General features: G+C 44.9%; 1 protein-coding gene across 1 annotated transcript in view; it reads left to right on the plus strand.

The window, feature by feature from the left end:
• Positions 1 to 9,950: 9,950 nt before the first annotated feature.
• The window catches only part of wscd1b (WSC domain containing 1b), a 31,059-nt gene continuing 22,508 nt past the window's right edge, over positions 9,951 to 18,501 (plus strand). Inside the window, exons 1-2 of the mRNA XM_080484069.1 lie at positions 9,951 to 10,399; positions 11,690 to 12,352. Of these exons, the coding sequence (XP_080340195.1) occupies positions 11,947 to 12,352 (406 nt within the window). The 5' untranslated portion in view covers positions 9,951 to 10,399; positions 11,690 to 11,946. The remainder of the gene's footprint in view (positions 10,400 to 11,689; positions 12,353 to 18,501) is intronic.

The raw sequence follows: 18,501 nt of genomic DNA on the forward strand, positions 1-18,501 counted from the left end.
ATATATATATATTAGTGCTGTCAAAAATAATGCGTTAATTTAATTAATTGATTTGAAACGTTTAGTTCGTTAAAAAAAATGTTTGTTTACTTCCGGTTTAGTTTTCCCTCCCTTACCGGAGCAGCAGCATGAGCAGCGTCTCTGGATGCTGCACCGTGACTCCAGAGCAGCGACTAGAATAATATCAAGGCAGAAAGTTTAACTTTATAAGTTTCCTGAAGGCTGATTGAGAAAGTGAAAGTCATTAGTTTTCATTAGTCATTAATTTAACGACCACAGAAGTAATTCTGCAGCAAAACAGCAGGTTGCCATGTTGGCTGACCAGGAGCCACCAAACTACTACAACTGGAGGAAATACTGGTAAAATATACATTTATCCTCTTTCTCTCTTTCCCCGGCTCTCCTCTATACTCTGCGGGTGTGTGTCTGTGTCTGTGTTTGTGTGTGTGCGCGCGCGCGTGCTCGCTCGCGCACGCGCAGTGCAGTCGCTCTCTCGTGAATTCCAGTATATTATTGCCTCTTTGTTCATGTAATAATTTTACAACTTTGTTTCTAGAAGTATTAAATCCTCACAGTGGTGACCTGCACTCTAACAAAACCCAGACTTGTGTTAGATGTTTATTTATTTATTAATTTCTGCTTTATTATTTTGCTGATCTTGGACTGATCTTCTTTTGAAACAGTTTCACCAAAAGGTAAAAGGACGTTATGAAAATAGTCTTTGAATTTAAATATTGTATATATATATATCTAAAATCTGCGGCCTATAGTCTGGAAAACATGGTAGTCTCAGGAAGTGGTCAACCTTTATTCTTTAAGAAAAGAAAATACATTAACTACATGAAATAAACTCAATCTAAAACTGCTTATTTGACTAAAGAATGAAGTGAAGACGAACACTTCCCGAGTCCACAAAGTTTATTTTCCCGGTTTCCTTCATCAGGTACTAATATGAGTTTGACAATGTCACAACAATTTGCTGTAAAACTAAAATACTCAAAACACCTGAAATGACTAAAGTTCGGCTTAAAAAGGTAAAACAGCTAAAATTGCTGAATGAACTTAAGTTAAAAATCAAACACGCCTAAAATGACTAACGTTGCTTTAAACAGTCGAGATATTGAAAAGAGTCCAAACTGCTAAAATACCTAAAACCACTAAAAATGGTAGCAAAAGGTAAAACAGCTTAAAGGTGCAGCCTGAAATAAGGAATAACGACGCCTCCGAAATGCAAATGTGTGTAACCATGTGATAAAAACACACTTATATATCCTGTTGTTTGGTGCTTCAAATCCAAATTGTTGCTTCCAAGTCATTCGACCTTGTTCTGTTTTTACTCCACTTCATCTTCCTTTCCTCTGCAGAGATGTAGATTTTCATTTGGTGGCTGATCTCTCATCCAGCTGGAGATTGATTTGGTCAGCGGGAGCTCGCTGGGAAAACGCCTGAAAGCAGGTGTTTCATCCCAGAACTGTGAGACTTGGCAGCGCTGCTCATGTTTGACTGAGGCAAAGTTGTGATTTATACCATTTTCTTTCTGCGGCGGATGTACAGCCGTGTGTCATGTAGACCTTGGATTGCCTGAAAGCAGTGACCGCTTCCATTAACACCTTTTGTGGTTTGAAAATGACCTGATTTTATGAATTTCGTAACGAACTTGGAAGACTGCCTCATCCGTCAAAGTGGCAGTTTGCGTTATTCTCTATTCACTCCGATGATCGATTAGAAATCAGCGCTGTCTCTGTCAAACGTGCGGCAGATTTAAGATCACGGCGACCTTGACTGAACCCAATCTGTTCCTCTTCGGGTTGTGGTGGGTTCACCAGCTGCGATCGTCCGTTAAGGGGACGACGAGGAGAATGACGAAATGACAGGCTGTGGAGAATTGATGCGTTCGGAGTGACCTTGAGTTTCACACAGCAAAACCCAAACTGTCTTTGGCTTCCAGTGAAAGTCTGCAGCAGAGAAAAAGGGGAAGGAGATTGTCGACGAGGCCTCAGCAACCTGTGGCTCTTCAGCTCGAGGCGCCCAGACACGTCTATGTAGATATTCATTCTGCTGTTATTTATATCTTATATGCACACCACACTGGGTTTTTTTTTATTTCTTTCAAAATGATCGAAGCTAAAAATGTTCCAGCCTTCAGGAAAAACACAACAGATAAAAAATAGCTAAACAGCTAAAAGAGCCAGGATGCATACAAAAGTGAAAGTGGAAAAAAAATCCATTAAAAAATCCATTAAAAAATTAAATTGGTCCCAAAAAACAAAAAAGTAATAAGCAATATCTAGATTACATCATCAGTTATTAGTTTGTAAAGAGTTTTATTTAAATTTTTCCCCTTCATTTCACATATTTAACATGTTTTGTGTCACAAGTCAAATTTTATTTCGTGGGAAATCGCAAAAACGTCTTTTGGTCTTCAAAGTTGCAGAACCCTGATGTAAACAGACCGAGAGGGTCAGAACCAACAAGTACCAGGAGCAACAGGTTAAAAAAACTAAAGGTCAGAAAGCCTGAAGGCAAACCAATTAAAACCAGGACGCAAAGAATCTTTAGACTATTGATGAGACGAACAACTGGAACGGTCCCATTTCCCAGTTGGGAGCGTGTTCCTCTAAAACAGCACAACGAAACACGGAAAGGAAAACGTGTCACTAATCACTATTAAAGTCAACACACATATGAGATTTTAAAAAAAATGTAGTTTTCTTCTACGGATATTAAATTTAGCTCCGATCGAATGGAGTTTATAGTCATTGTTTCAGAAAGAATTAGAGATATGGGCAAAAAGACAAAATTAAGAAAATAATCTAGAATATTATTTTGGGACTACGGCTGATTTTTCTTTTTAGCTGATAATCGTATTAAATGACTGAATCTGGAGTATTTATTTTTGTCTAATAGCAAATAAAGGTAGTGAGATATTTCTTATGTATTTGGCCGCATGACACCGAGTTAAATTACCTTCAAATTAGTTTCTCGGGCTTCTGTGAAACTTCCTACTTTCCCAGTGGGAATTTCTGATTTTACCGGCGGTCAGATCAAGTTCATGATGAAGACTCACCGTGCTGTGGTTTTCAGAGATCGACCACTGCCAATCACTGGGGACAATGTTGACATTGACCAAACAACGTTTCTTACCAGTGGAAAGTGAAACACTGGTGAAACCATCAGGAGCTGAATGTTAAGTTAGAGTTCCTGTTTCTTGGTGATTCAGGTCAGTTGACTTCCTGCTGTTGTCCTCCAGTGATTGCAGCTCGTCTGTCACTGTGTCCGTTTGTCTCCATCTCCCTCGTGTTTGACAGCCGGCGTCTTACGTCTCGTTTTCTTCCACCTGCTCGGCGTCTTCCCCGCCGTCCGGCTTAAAGCATCCGGCCAAATCTGTGTTCTGACGAGGGTCAAACACTTGAACTGAACTTTACCTCTGTCCCGAGTCGTCCCGCTCTTTAGTTTGTGTCCCTTTATGAGAAAAAGCAATGAGGATTCTGCACAACAGCCCCAGTCTTTCCCCGTTGATCCCACTCCTGCACTCTGCTGAATCATCTGAAAGACGGACGAGACAGATGCTAACCCAATCTGAAAAGCAAATATTTACCATGGAGCTTCGCACACATTCACGCTTTCTCTTTAAACATTTGCATTTTGGAAAATAGATAAATATATCAAATGAAAAGCTGCCTCCCTTTAAGAGTGTCTGAAGTACGGAAAAGCAGCTCGCTGATCATAAAGCGGCCTCTTCACGTCAGGACTCTGTCCTCTTTCTTTAGAGACGGAGTGGCAATTCATGTCGTAGAGGGGGGGCTGAGCGGGACGACGAGGGCCAGGGACGGACGCGTCGTACCGCAGAGACGCAGCGGCATGTCTCGTCCTGGTCAATGTCTGCCAGACGCCACTGAAAGGCGGCGACGGCCGAGACGAGCCCCGGCGTCTGGACGGCTGACTGACAGCTCCGGCACCCGGTCTGCACCGCGGTCCGAGAGCGAGCTGACCCGGGGGGGTGAGTAAGGTTAAATGGACTGCATTGTTGGGGACAGATGGCTCTGTCCTCTAGAGAAAAAAAAAAAAAAGGAGGAGGGAGGGGTGATGAGTAAGAGGGGAAGAGAGTGAGATGAGGATACTGCGAAGGGAAATGTAATAAAAGCAAATTGCCAAGTCTGCCGTGGATTTACTGTGTCCTTCCTCGATGGCCTCCCGGTGGTCATCTCCTTTGTTGTTGTTGTTGTTGTTTTGTGGCGCTGTTTGGGAGCGGGGTTACACCAGGCTGTGGCTCCACGTGCAGCCGCCGGGAGGAAACGCCAAGATAAAGCTACGTAAGACTGATTGGAATAATCACAGGAGTGTTAAGCTCAGCCGGCGTTGTGCTTTAGAAGCCGGATGTGAAGGCAAACCGACAGCGAGGCTCCTGTCAGCGGAGGGTGACGTCTCACTCCCACGTGGAAACACACCAGCTTCACACAGCCAGCACACACACGACATACAGCAGGCCGCTGTCTTCCACCGCGCAGCGTTTTGCCAGGCAACGTCCTTGACATTTAAGTGCAAAGTGAAGGCAAATCAGCGCAGAGAGCGTGTGAGCTATAATTCCCAGGTAAACCAGGCTGATGAACGACGCAGACAGAAATGTACCGCGGCGTTCGTCGAGGTAATACAAGTAGTCTCATTTGACAAAGTTGTCCTGGTCTGTCTGCACCCAGAAGGATTACGGGAATAGAAATCCTGCTGAGCGAGCTGCTCTGTCTCCGACCGTCGTTGGTCCAGAAACCTTCAGTATTCAGAGTTTCCAGCTTTTCCTTGATTTTCCTCCATTTGAATATTGGATCATAGGAGCTGCATTCAGAATCTGCTGTGTCTGTGTGAGCTGGACTGGCTCCGCCCACACATGCCCATCTTGGGTAGAGGAGGAAGTGCTTCCTCTCGTGGTGCCATGTGCCAAAGCAGAGCTGCCCTAATTGTGGGAGGAGTCAAAAGGAGGGCCTACCTTGATTGGGATTGGCTAAACCCCCGATGACACTATATAGGGTTTGATCTCTGATTGGCTGGTTGGAGCAACACACTTTTTAAAACCTGAAACGAGCCAGGGACAGAGAGGACAGACTGTCTTCACTTCTGGGACGTCAGTCCAGGAATGGGGACGATTAGTACTGCTGGAAAACCTTTAGTACATTTTGCAAATTATGACCCTTTTAAATAAAAGCCGGCTTCAGGTGAAGTTAATTTACCAGAATGTCTTTCCCATAAAAGGCTTCTGAAAGAGACTGAACCAAAACAAGACCATTTCCACTCATTTCCAACCTGCAGTTCTCCGAATCGATCACACTAAAGTCCAGATGTCTACAAACAAACCGAAATTTGTTCCCATCAAACTGATGAGTCCCATATCGTCTCAGAAGAAGACTTGGTTCTCAGAGTGCTGCCCCCTGGAGGTTCCCAGGTGTACTACAAGTAGAATGGGAGGCTCTCGGGTTCCTCTCATGTGGAAGCAGATCCCAAACATCTGGACAAAACCTACAAACACAGATTTCACACTGTGATTTTCTCTTGTTTGCATGATTTCAACCTTTTCCTTGAAAGACTGCATTGACAGACAGATCTGTCTTTCCATCATCATCATCATCAGAGGCCGTATTGAACGCTCTGACCTCCTGAGCTCCTTATTGACCGCTCCCTCTCGGACTAATATTGGAAAATGCATATAAACAAATACAGATTTTCAGCCGCTGTGTTTGCAATTTGTTTCAGTCGCATGAGCTCAAACCACTGAACTAAAGCAGCTCTTATCGGAGCAACCCAATGGCCAAGGATTAATGATTCAAAGAGATTTTCTATTTTGGTCTCACTTGATCTAATTCCAGTCTTTGATACTGATATTTTAATCAAAAGACTTGAAGATCCCATCAGGCAGCCAAGTCCTGGATCTTCACCGGCTTTTTCTTTTGATTCTACATTTACATTCATCTCAGCCGTTTTAAATCAGATGAAAGGGAGATTATCTGCAAACAAGCCTATTTTTCCCCCTTGACATTTGTGATCCACAAGTAAGATGTGTGACTGTCCTATAGTAATAATAATAATAATAATTATTATTATTATTATAATACCATCTACAATCTTGTTAAACCTCACCATGCCCTACAGTCCAGTGTGCGTGGGTGTGTAAGGTCCCGTTCGACGCTGCTTGCATCTTCAATTATGTTTGTGTTTTAAAGGAAGGGCTTACGATTTGAATGCCGTCCAACATCAATAAACTTTCTGTCCATCGCACCGTCGAGTCTTTATCAATTAGCATTAGTATCGAGAATTCTCTAAATATACAAGTATTCAGTGTAAAGTCCTGAGAATCGGACGGACGTGGTTTGAATGTCTCTGCCTTCATGAAGACTGGCGCTGTAAACGTCTGATCGATTTTTGGGGGGAGGATCAGTAAACTTGGCGCCACGGCAGTCGAGTCAACTGAAGTTGGGTGCCTGGATTAGCCTGTTTAATCCTGCTGAGTCAGCAGGTCGTTCAGTGCTGCTGTATTGTTCAGACGACAGGAAGCTTCCTTTGTTATTGCCGTCGCTGTCAAGACTCAAGGTCAAGGTGAAAGCCAAAGGAAAGTCAGACATTTCCATCGCACTCATCCAGTTTTTGTATCTGACTTTTATCCCAAATCTGGGCTGCATGGAGAACGTCGAAGTTAAAAAAGTAGAGGGCCGATTACGGAACCTTGGGGAACGCCACGTGCATTAAACACTGTCGATACATCAAATGTTTCAATGAGTTTAGTTTCACTGTGACTTGGTGTCGTTGCTTTATTATTAATATACAAAATGCAGCAGATACTGAGAAAGTGACACCATAAACTGTATTGTGACAAATCCCATGTGACAAGAAGTCAGACAAGCCAAAAGGTTTAAAACTAACGTCGACTACAAAATAATAAAAATGTAGTTACCCCATAGAAATAAAAAAAAACATGAACTTCAGAAAATGAACTGTGAACCAAAAGAAGCGAAACAAAAGCAAGAAGCACTTGAGGTAAAAACTAAATGAATATAAAATAAATTAGGCATACTTTTTTCATGAAAAACCACTAAATGAATAAAAACAGTCTAAAATGAAATAACAACAGCGGAGTTCTTCATCAGAAACCATCAACAAGGTTAAACGTTACACCTTAATTAACCTGAACAATATTTACAGCAGCAACACGTTAAAAAAAAACACTCCTGCTGAGAAGTTTAGCAGGAAATAGTTAAATTTCAAGTGTCTGCGCACAATGGTTCTTTATTAACTACATGGAAGCAAGTTTTATGATCGTTTGCAGTAGATTAGAGTATATATTTAGTGTTAGAGAAGAAGTAATGTCAAGACAAAGAAATATCCAGCAACGAGGGAGACTGAGGGCTTCTTAGATCAACTGGTTGCTGATTGGTCCATAACTGATCGCTGCTTCATCCTCGTTACGTTTGTGGTTGTTGGGATGTTTGTGTCAACGGACCCCAAAACTTAGAAAGTTCTCAATTCTCTCTTGAGAAAGATGTGTTAAACAGGGCCTTTCACTCTGGGACAGTCCGGGACCCGGTTCACTTGGTTCCTTTGGTTCACATTCACTGTCCAGACGCAGTTACACCAGCTGCTGGTTAGGGGGCGCTGTCGCCTAGAAACAAACACTGGAAGTAAAGAAGAAACACGGCTCATAGATTGGTCCGGACCGAAAGCAGAAGTCCCGCCCCTTTGGCCCGTGGTGGCTAGGCTAGTTAGCTCGTGGCTAATGGGTTCTGCATCCGCTTCTTTTGATTTGCGCGGTTAGCTTTGTTTGTTTACTACCCAGAATGCATTGCGCTCTACGTCACGTCCTCTCACCCCGCCCGCCAGAAAGATCGTTTGTAAAGGAACCGAGGAGGTTTTGAAGGGAACCAGAGATCGTTTGTTAGGTCGGGTTCAGAGTTGGTGCTCGTGTTCACGTCGCCCAAACGAAACAGCTTTTCCCCGAAGAGACTCTGATCCGGATCAAACAGAGGAATGTGAACACGCCCTAAATCTAATTTTGACAACCTGCGAGCAGATAAAACCTCATCCTAGAATTTCAGGTTGGGAACCAGTCCGTCACTGGAACGCAAACGGTGAACATGCAAACACACACGACTCCTCACCTGGAACTCCAGAATGTCAACCACTGCACCGCCGTCTGGACAATAAAGTGCTTCTTTAATCCCCCCCCAGCGTGCGATTCCCACCACATTCAGAGCTTCTCAAACCACTTCCCTCACACTAGGAAAAGAAAAGGGGGGGGGGGGGGGGGGTCATTTCAAAGAACTCTTACATTTCTTCAGATATTTTATGAAACACCCCCCCACCCCCACCCCCCCCCCCCCCCCCCCTTCCCAAAAAAAAGAAAAGGGACTGAAGGCTTGATGAAAGGCCTGTGATGCAGACGCTTGTGAGTCGTCATATAACCGGCAGCCTTTCCAGCGCAGGCGGCTTCAATCAGCCGTGACAAAGTGCTTCGCCGCCGCCGCCGCCGCCGCAGCGCTCGATGGCGGCGATGTTCCTGTGGGGTCGTTGGTCGCGGTTGACTACGTCACGTTTTGAATCACAGCAATTCGTTAAGTGCTCCGACCAAAAGCAGCGCGCTGGGCTGCGTGCGAGGGAACATCAATAAATAAGGAGCATAAAGTGGTCAGGGAGGCGGATGATTGGAGGGCTGCATCTTCAAACTATCTTTTAGTGCTGATGGGACTTCAGATCTCTGATTTAAGAGAGGCATGGGCAGAAATCAAAAGAGGGGCGACTATTATTGCAACATCCATTAAAAGAAAACCTGAAAAAGTCCCTGATTATATCATTAAACCTTTATTGGGCACTTATCAAAATACTTTTGAGAATGAAAAATCCAGCCTTCTGGTTTTACTGAAGGATTATTATTTTGATTGGCAAATTCTTAATGTTAGTGAATATGCTTTTCTAGTTCATTAATTTATAATAACATCAGTTTTAGAGTGAAAAACGGATTTATGAAATCTGAGTTTCTGTAGTTTTCGGCTCTAAATTGTATTTGATTTGCGAAAGGAAATACCCCATAATGAATAAAACAATGAATGCAATCAAATATTTTGAAAATGTTCCCATATTGAAAAGTGATAAATATCACTAAAGTACTGGTGTGCTTTGATTAGAAAAATGCAAAGTAGAAGAAGCACTGCTGTGCCATGGATGTTACTCCGAGGCAGTAACTCACTTCACCATCTTGTGGTATAATGTGGTATTGCACCACTGACTGGATTGTAACGAGCGAGTGAATTTAACTTTTCTAGATTTCTCCGCAACAAGATCATAATTTCTTCTGATGACATTAAAGTGGTGTTGGAAATTGAAAAAGAAACAACTTTTCCAGTATACAGTATTTATATTCTTTCTCCAACATTATGTTTTGCCACTTTAACACCATATTTGATATACCAATCGGTTACAGGTTCCATGAACCAATTTTTCCCTGTAGACACTGAACCCCGAACAACTTACAATGGATGGAGGCATGGCATGGTGTGTGAATGTGTGTGTGAATGGGTGAATGTGATTACCGGTGTAATGCTGCTCAAACCGGAAAAGCGATATGTAAATTAAATTAATTTATGAAAGATATACCTGAGTAGACAGCGTTCTATTCCCTCATGTGTCATCACTCCTATGAGTGTCCAGCAAAGGGTTAATAATGTTTCAGGCTGGTGTTGAATGTGTTGCACGTTTTAACGTTCAGGTGGTTGAACCTCAGTCCGGCTCTACTCGGATACTCCGCGGTTTCACTGAAGTTCACGCGTCCTTCACGTGTCTGACGCGTAATTCAAGTTGTTCTCGATGCCCCGCTTTCAAAGCGGTGTCAGTGGGCTGCAGCGTGCGTGCGCGCGCGCGTTGGGTCTCCCCTGACGACAGGGGGGGGGGGGGGGGGGGGGGGGCGCACGGACGATGAGAGGATCTCTGCATCTCTGACTGAACCGCTGTTTGATCTTGTGCAGCTCGCGAGCGGAGGGCTGCCGGACATGATTCCTCCCGCGTGCACGGCGGAGGAGCCGTGACGCGCACAGATCACCAATGCAAATGAGAGTCAGTATCCCTCCTCTTCCTCCTCCTCCTCTTCTTCACCAACACACATAGACACACTCGCTGCGCTTCATCTCGCCGTGCCAGAGAGAGAGAGAGAGAGAGAGAGAGAGAGAGAGAGAGAGAGAGAGAGAGAGAGAGAGAGAGAGAGAGAGAGCTTATATAATACCAGCTCTGGCAGATGGAGACCAGAGGGAGAGAGAGAGGGACCGTCACTGGACAATATACCGGCGAGAGAGAGCTCTAAAAACGGTCATAAACTGAAGTGGTCTCGGTACCGGAGGATGCTGCTGCGCGCGCCGCTCCGCCGCTGAAGGTAAGCCGCACGTACACACACACACACTGTAAACGGTAGAGGAGGCTTTCTTCCTTTCTTTTTTATTTAAAGATGGAAGACCATGGCTTCTTAAATAGGTGATGCGTGTTTACTCTCACCGGCTCCGTGAACCGCGCGTCCATCCCGCTCAGATCGCCGTTCATCTCCGGACAGAAACGCGCAGCGGAGGAGGATTTTTACGCGCAGAAAAAAAAAAAAACCAAGAAAAAAATGCGGAGTTGATCAGAACTTGGGCACTCGGACTTGATCGGAGACATTGAGCAAACTGTTGCTTCCATCCTTCAGGAGCACCCCCCCACCCCCACCCCCACCCCCCCACTTTGTTTTTCTATAAATCAGAGAGTGAGGAGGTGCAGAGGCCTGAGATGAAAAGTGACACTTGAAGGGCATGACGGTGTGTGACGGCCATCAAGACAAGCAGGTTTTAACGGAAATCTTAGAGAAGAGAGGGAGAGCGAGTGAGAGTGAGAGAGAGAGAGAGAGAGAGAGAGAGTGAGAGAGAGAGAGAGAGAGAGAGAGAGAGTGTCAACCAGGAAAGCCGTGATGCTTGTTGGTGAAACGGTTCGTGAGGCTCCATCATGTCAGGCTGCCTCTTCCCACCGGCTCCACTCTAAAGTGTCAAGCTTCATAGAAGCACCACCAACACAAGCGCTGCTTTACGTCCTCATCATTCAGAGATGCTTAACACCCCCCCCCACCCCCCCCCCACCCCCACCCCCCCACTCCCCTTTCCCCACTCATCACTTATTCATGTCTCCACGGATGAGGCCGGAGTTGGTGTGCACACTGCGATGATAATCCCCATTTCATAAGCGGCCGTAATGCGCTCTCCAGACAGTGCTTTATCACATGATGTTATTTCACTGTGATTACTGAGATTCTCCGTCGTGGGGGCTGAGAGACGGTACCTGAGTCAGAAACGATAAGAGTGCAGAATTTGAAGTGGAAGACAATCCAGTTTCAAAGTCACATCAGTGCAGGGTTGGATCTGTACCGGGAGGGCAGCGGGAATGTCGAGGACTCTCCGGACACAACTTTGGACAGAGGTTTTCAGATTGAAAAGGAAGAATGGTGGGGATTGAAAGCAGAGAGGCGGCAGGGGCAGAGGGATGTGTTGCAAGATGCTGCAAGACACAAACACAAGTCCATATGTCAACATGAGCTGTGCGTCTAATCCACCAGCAGCAGGCTTCCCCTGCTTTTCATTGTGCTGACATACAGAGAAATACACTCCTGCATTAAATCTACCGCTTGTGTTTTGCCCCTCAGACGACCCCCCCGCCCCTCGCCCCACTTCACCCCTCCCAGGAGCTTCTGGGAGTAAAGCAACCAGGGGCTTGGATATTAAATATCTCTCCGCTGTGACACGTCCATTCTTCCGCCGCTGCTGGACTCAAGGCAACAAAAGGGCCGGGATGATTTGTGCACATGCTGCAAGTCTTTGCAAAATCATGAGGTTGTAAGTAGATCCTCTCGCGCTTTATTCATGAGATGGCCCTTCAGTGAGGCGCGAAGCGGCGTGAGGGATGGCGCCGCCGCCGCTCCACAGGCTGCACTGCCTCTTGAAGCGGGCTCACATGCTGCTGCTCTGTCTGGGCATCGCGTACCTGATGGCGGGCAGCGTCCTGCTCCTGCAGCGCTCCAGCGTCCGGCTGGGCCCACCAGGGAACGCCGCCGGCCTCCCGCCGCTGCTGTCCCTCGCCGCGCCGCCCACCGCCCTGAGGGCCGCGGGGCTGGGCGTGAGGGTGCGCTCCAGATGGGCCGCCGCCGCCGCCGTTCCCGTGGTGTCCGGAGGGGGAGCGAGGAGCGGGAGGCACTGGCCCACCTCCCGCAGCCTGGGGGTCCAACACTTACACCGCCGCTGGTTCCACAGTCTGCTGCCAGAGAGTCCGGAGCAGAAAGTCTCTCCGCACAAGAACAGCAAACACAAAGGTAAGAACATCCACGCAACACACCCGACTCCATGTGGGGATACTTTGGATCTCCACTCCGATGTGACGCTGTGGCGTCCTCAGCATCCAGCATGCAGAAACCTGGAGCTTCAAACACGTTTCCAAACAGCTCGGTGAGAAGAAAAAGGTCTTTTCTCTCTCACAAGGTGGTCGCATCCCATGTTAGGGTGATTTCTAAACCTCCTCAGAGTTAATAAACGCCTCAGAACATCGATGTTCTGCAGCTGCAGTAACAAAGTTCAGCTGATTCCAGCTGCCATTAGGCCTGGTCAGCTCGTCTGTCCTTCACAGCTCCAATACACAGAAATAAAACTGTCATCTGGTGGAGGATCACAACTTAAGTCACTACTCAGCTCTCAGGCCGTTTAAAATGAAATGTTAGTTAATACTATGGCAAAGCACAAAAACACATTTTGGTCAAGACACTACCACCATGTGGTGATCAGGACGAGACCAACAGCTTCTTTTTCTAGAATTCTAACCTATTTAGAGATTCAGGTTTGTGGAAAAACAATATAACTTTCATCTTTTTTTCACTTTTCAACATATTTTTATGACATATTTTTGACAATATTTGCGTCCGAGTGTTTTCCTCTAAAGGGCTAAAGGTAGCGATTCACTGGTATCGATACGAGTACTGGGAATCTAGTCCGATATTACACGGAGTACTCATACGCGTACTTGGAAAGAGTTCCCCGATACAACCCAGCGAGTAATACGCCACATCATGCGTCAGCAATGTCAGCAGCAGGTTCGCAAGAGAAGACGAGCATTGGCAAAAATAAGAGAGGAACTGATGTTCTGCCAAAATATCAAGAGGAGGTAAAACAACAGCAACTTCATCACCAGAGACATTTGGACCAGTAGAGTTAGCCCGACGTCACTCAGTAGTTTATCTGCAAAGCACAGTAACTCCAAGCCATGCTACATGCTACATGCTAAGGAGTTTCAGGTTCGCACACTATCGATGCTACACGCTAAACATGACTAAAGTATGACTCACACACTCAGTACCAGCAGCTCGGTCCATCGATCTACAGAACACAGTAGCATAGCGCAGTGTGTAGATAGACGCTACGCACTGCGCTATGCTACCGTTGCTACACTGGAGCCTTCAAAGCTGTTGGAGGTGACGTAGCGTCGACACAGATGCTATGCGGAGGCGGTTCGTGGCAGCGCATCGCCTCCGTCAATCATTTTGCACATTAATTAGGCTTTACGGCTTTTAATAAGTACTCATATTGGTACTCGCTATCGTCAAGTAGCTAAAGGTTAGTACTTGTACTTGTCCTTTAGGCAAGAGGCATCGGTGCTTCCATAGTTGAGGCTTAGTGGAGAGATACTGATGGATTGAACCCTTTGTCACACGCTCCACATGACTTATCCCTTAGTATTACACACTATTACACACTATTGCACGCACATATAATATGCAGGAAACCAACTGACCTGGAGGAAACCTACTGAAGCACGAAGCCTCCAGTGTATCAGGCTCCCTGCTGTGAGAGCCGGCCTCTATACAGGCCTGGTCTGATGTGGGCTCAACTTCTCTGTTGCGTTAGCATCACATTATCTAACGTACGACTCAGGGTTGCTTCCAGATTCATTTCAATATCATCGGCACACCTAACAACCAGTGTGCAGAAGGTTACATCCACTCTTATATTCGCTTCAGTAACATTTTTCTATAAATAGTACTCAGGGATAGAGCCGATCCGATCGGGTTCCGATACCAACGGAATTCACGGATCGGAAATTTCCTCATACTAACCTCAAGTTGCCTTTTGAGAGAATACATGCATACATTCGTACATGTCAAACCTGCCCGTAAAGAGGAGTTTATTACAGCCTCATATAAAATCAACAATAATGATAATAATACTATTAAAGCTAACAGCTCTGTCATCGGAATAATATCGGTATCAGCAGATATCAAATTCAGGTATCGGGATCGGAAGTGAAAAAATGTGGATCGGTGCTTCCCGAGTTGTACTGTGGGAGTAGTTTTATTACAACTTTTAACTTTTATTTTAGTAAAAAGTTTGATGCAGACATCACTTTAGTATATCGGTTTACATTCAGCGGCACATACATATGATCTATTGTTAAAAAATAATCTGTTTAAATTCATAATCAGTTCACAAGGTTTTGAAATACAGAGAAAAGTTTGTCTGACAAGAAAATGTTGGAGAAAAAGGATAAAAATCATTTATGACCAAATTATTGTGGCTTAAGTTGTATTTATATGTTACTAGTAAAGAGAAGAAATCTCAACAACGTTATAGTTTCATTTTATCTGAATTTGCCATTCCTAAGTAGTTTAATTAAAATACTTTATTAATCCGACTCAAGCAATTTTTCTCAAATTTTGCTTGATTGGTATTTTGCTAAAATAAAAATATTCTCCCTCTGCCTCGCTAATTTACAAAAATGTTAGTTTTTGCTTCGGCGTCTGAAGTATGACAAAGTTAGTTTTATGAGAAGGAGAGAGTTCGTCTTGGTAATATAGTGGTTGGTGGTTAGTACTGTCACCTCACAACTAATGAACCCCGGTTCGATTCTGGGCTCATGTGCCGTTTGTCCAGTGTCTCGTTGTTATTCCTCTGATGCTGAAGTCCCCTACTTCTGGTTCGTGGACCCAAAAAAAGACCCAAAAATCTAATTTCACTAGAGTATTTTTAAAAAATTTTTTTGCATGTGATGAAGTCAAACTGGGTCAGATCATCTCTCAAACTCCAGCTGTCGTGGGAAGTTGTTGTCAACGCCTCAGTCAAGAGGAAAGCTATTGGCTGTCTGGAGTCGCTCAATGAAAGATCACCTAATTTGCATATTTGACCATGTGCATATAATTGTGATGAACTCTGTAGGAGGGCTGCTAACTTTAAGCTGGTGTGGTGTGGCTCTTTCATTCTCACCCAGTGGTCGGTGGGAGAAGTGAGAAAAATGAGAAGTTCCTTCAGTCAGAGTTGGGAGATGATTGACAAAACAAAGGGGGGGGGGGGGTTGTTTGGTGACTTAGGCCGAGTTCACACAGCGTTCCAATCGACAGTACTTTGTTTTTGCCCTTTAGTTTCAGAAAAGTTTTATTTTCATGAGGCAATTTTTGTAAAACAATGTTCAATTAAAACCACGCAGTTAGCATTTAGGGCCACCAGTGGGTGCTGTTGTTGCTTTTGCCAACAGAAGTTGGAGGGGAAGGTTTACATCTGCATTTATTTATTTATTGGTTTGTATGTATGTATGTGTGCATGTGTTTGTGTGTCTGAATAAATGCCTAAAAACTATGAAAAAGAAAGTGGCGGGCTCAGTCCGCTGCCCGACCCCCTTCTCCACTCTCAGCCAATCACAGGCCAACTTGCTCTCACGGTGCGTTCAGGTCACACAAAAGAATGGGAACCAACAGGACATCATCATGTCACCTTAACGTCGCAAGGTGGCGCCCGTTCTAGTTTGTTTCTGTAATGAAACCGCACACACATGCGTGTAGAGAACAATAAGCTCTAAACATTAACGATGGACGTACGAGGACACTGTTATGGACAGACGACCAGGTTGGATTGTTATTACAGTGACTGAAAATAAAACTGCCAAGTCCCGGGAGACTATGGAGTCATGACACTCTTTAGGAAACGTTGTTGTTATTGTCCATCTACTGGGCACGTGCAGAAAAACTATTTACTACAGCCGCGGTGCGCAGTAGCAGGATTTCACAGGAGTTGTGTTTTTCCCCCCCGTTTCCACGGAGACAGAATTTGAAGGCTTTTCAAAAAGATGCATTTTCTGTTGCTTCTTTCCACGGCGAAGGAGCATTTTCAAAGCGTTTCCAGTGCAAACAGACCCTCAAAACGCTACCAAAGTTTTTGGTTTTCACTGGAAAACCTCGCAGGATTGGCGTGTTTCCTGTCTGCAGCGGTTTGTCCAAAGTGTTTCAGAATGTAAAGGATCTGCTGCGGACGGGTTTGTTTCTACCTTCAGGGTTCTGGCAGCGTCCGTGTCACGATGCGTCGGGGTTGTTTTTTCCGTTAAAGAGGGAATCCAGCTGCCATGAGGCAGCCGGACACAAGCAGGTCAGGTGGGAGTTTTTCCTCCGATCTGCTTATTTGATGAGTATCGGTCAGTTTGGCCATCGAACCGCTGCGTTCTGAGGTTTATGTGAAACTGAGCAATTAAGCCAAGTTGAGGTGGTTTTCTGCCTGAGCAGCTCCACAGTCGCTGGAGTCTTGAGACGAGACTTCATCAGGATCACTGCAGCCTCCCTCACAGCTCGCTAGCCAGCGGGCACAAGACGCCAAGGAAGCGGCGTTCGCGTGAAGCCGCCACCACGGGCCACGTCCTGCCCTATTTACATGAATTAGTGTGGCAGCCAGGCGTTGGTAGTCGGTCCAAGGAGCGCTGAGCTCCCATCCCAACACTGCTGCTCCCAAAAACTCAAGGACGTCCGATGTTCCTTCCAAAACGCTTGTTACCCGACAGCGCTGATGTTCCGCGGCCTTCTCTCCAAAGCTAATGTGCTTTTACAATTATTAACTGCCCTTGTGTATCTGCTGCCAAGGTTGCTCGCTTAAAGCCAAGCAGATATCGCACCGGGTGAAGCCGCCGCTCTCCAACGCAGAGCGGCGTTATGTGACTAAAATACAGCTGCCGAGACGACGTGCAGATTTAACGCTGTGGTTTTTCTCCTGAATAATATACGAAGGAGCAAATACACAAGTTTGTTTTCTCTTCGGTGATTTACATTTTTATGCCGAGCGAGGCCGGCAGGCGAGGAGACGCACACGCTCGCTGCTCGCCACTCGCAACCGTCTCCCTCCTACACTCGCCAAGGGATAATCTCGACCTCAGAACATTTAGAGGAGCTCCATCACACATTTATGCGACATTTTATACGTGCGGGTGCTTCAGATCTGTTAGATGAAGGATGGAGCTCGCTGATCCTTTCAAAGCCGGAGGAGGAAAAGACACCAAAGTCACTTCCAGGAAAAATAAATTAATAATTAGGAAGATAAAAAACGATATCATTTCAGACTCGCGGGTCTCCATTAAGCAGCCTCCACCATTACCGGAGCACTTTGAGGTTTCCCTGGACGTCCACTCTATTGTTTAACAATGCCTGTCAGCGCCTCGGCCATTTACTTGAGATGATGAATACAGCAGAATTACCTCCAGTGCAACATTTCTTCTTCCAGCTCATTCTTGAAAAGCCTGCAAGAGCTCTTCATCCTTTTTTTTTTTTTAAACGGACACGATATGACCACTCAGTCACTGCGTGAGGTGAAACATGCGAAGAACGTTTCAGGCATTAAGGGGATTTAACAGCAACCTGGGGAAGGTTGAGTTTTCAAGTATTAGTCGGGACACAGATTTAAATCAAGTGTTTCTGGGGGGGTCTCTCTACACGACGACGGCGCTCGCAGTCAGTCAAAACACACCGCTACGACTCCGTCTCCATGGTAACCGGGGGAAATGCAGTGCTACCGGGTACAACAGCGGTAGTTTAATAGTTCGTTAGGTGGTTAACCAGGTTTCTAATGCAGGTCTGTGTGGTTTTATTCACTTTTAATCATTTTCCTTACTTCAGTTGATATTTTCAAGATTGTAAAACCTTAAAACAGAAACACTCATTAGCATACATATAGTATATGGACAACCTGAAGCTCAAAAATGTACCTTAAATGTACTTTATAAATGTATTTTATTGATACTTTCCCACTATTCCTTAGTGGTTGAAGTATGACGATTTAGGCAGTCGGCAGCGAGAGGCGAGTATACAAAATATTCTTGTGGCATTTTATTGCTCTCGAGTTTTGTTTTGATACATCATGATATTCAAAAAAAAAAAAAAAAAAATGGAAGTAACACATTCAAGTTTTCAGTGATCATAATTAAAAGTTTAAAATTTTCATCCAATTAAATTTGAATATGTGCAAAAAAGTGCTGATCTCCCAGTTGTAATTAAACAATTGTTTAAACATTCATTACTGTTGTCGACCTGAATTATACAGAAGTGTTAACAAGCAACACACGAAATACTGCTGATGCTAAAGCTAACATCTGGCTCAGCAGAGAAACAGCAACTATACATCTTTCTATTGAGACACATAAGTAACTAATACCAAACTCAATAAAAAC

Source organism: Lipophrys pholis (assembly GCF_963383615.2).
Source record: "Lipophrys pholis genome assembly, chromosome: 16".
In the NCBI taxonomy this organism is placed as follows: domain Eukaryota; kingdom Metazoa; phylum Chordata; class Actinopteri; order Blenniiformes; family Blenniidae; genus Lipophrys; species Lipophrys pholis.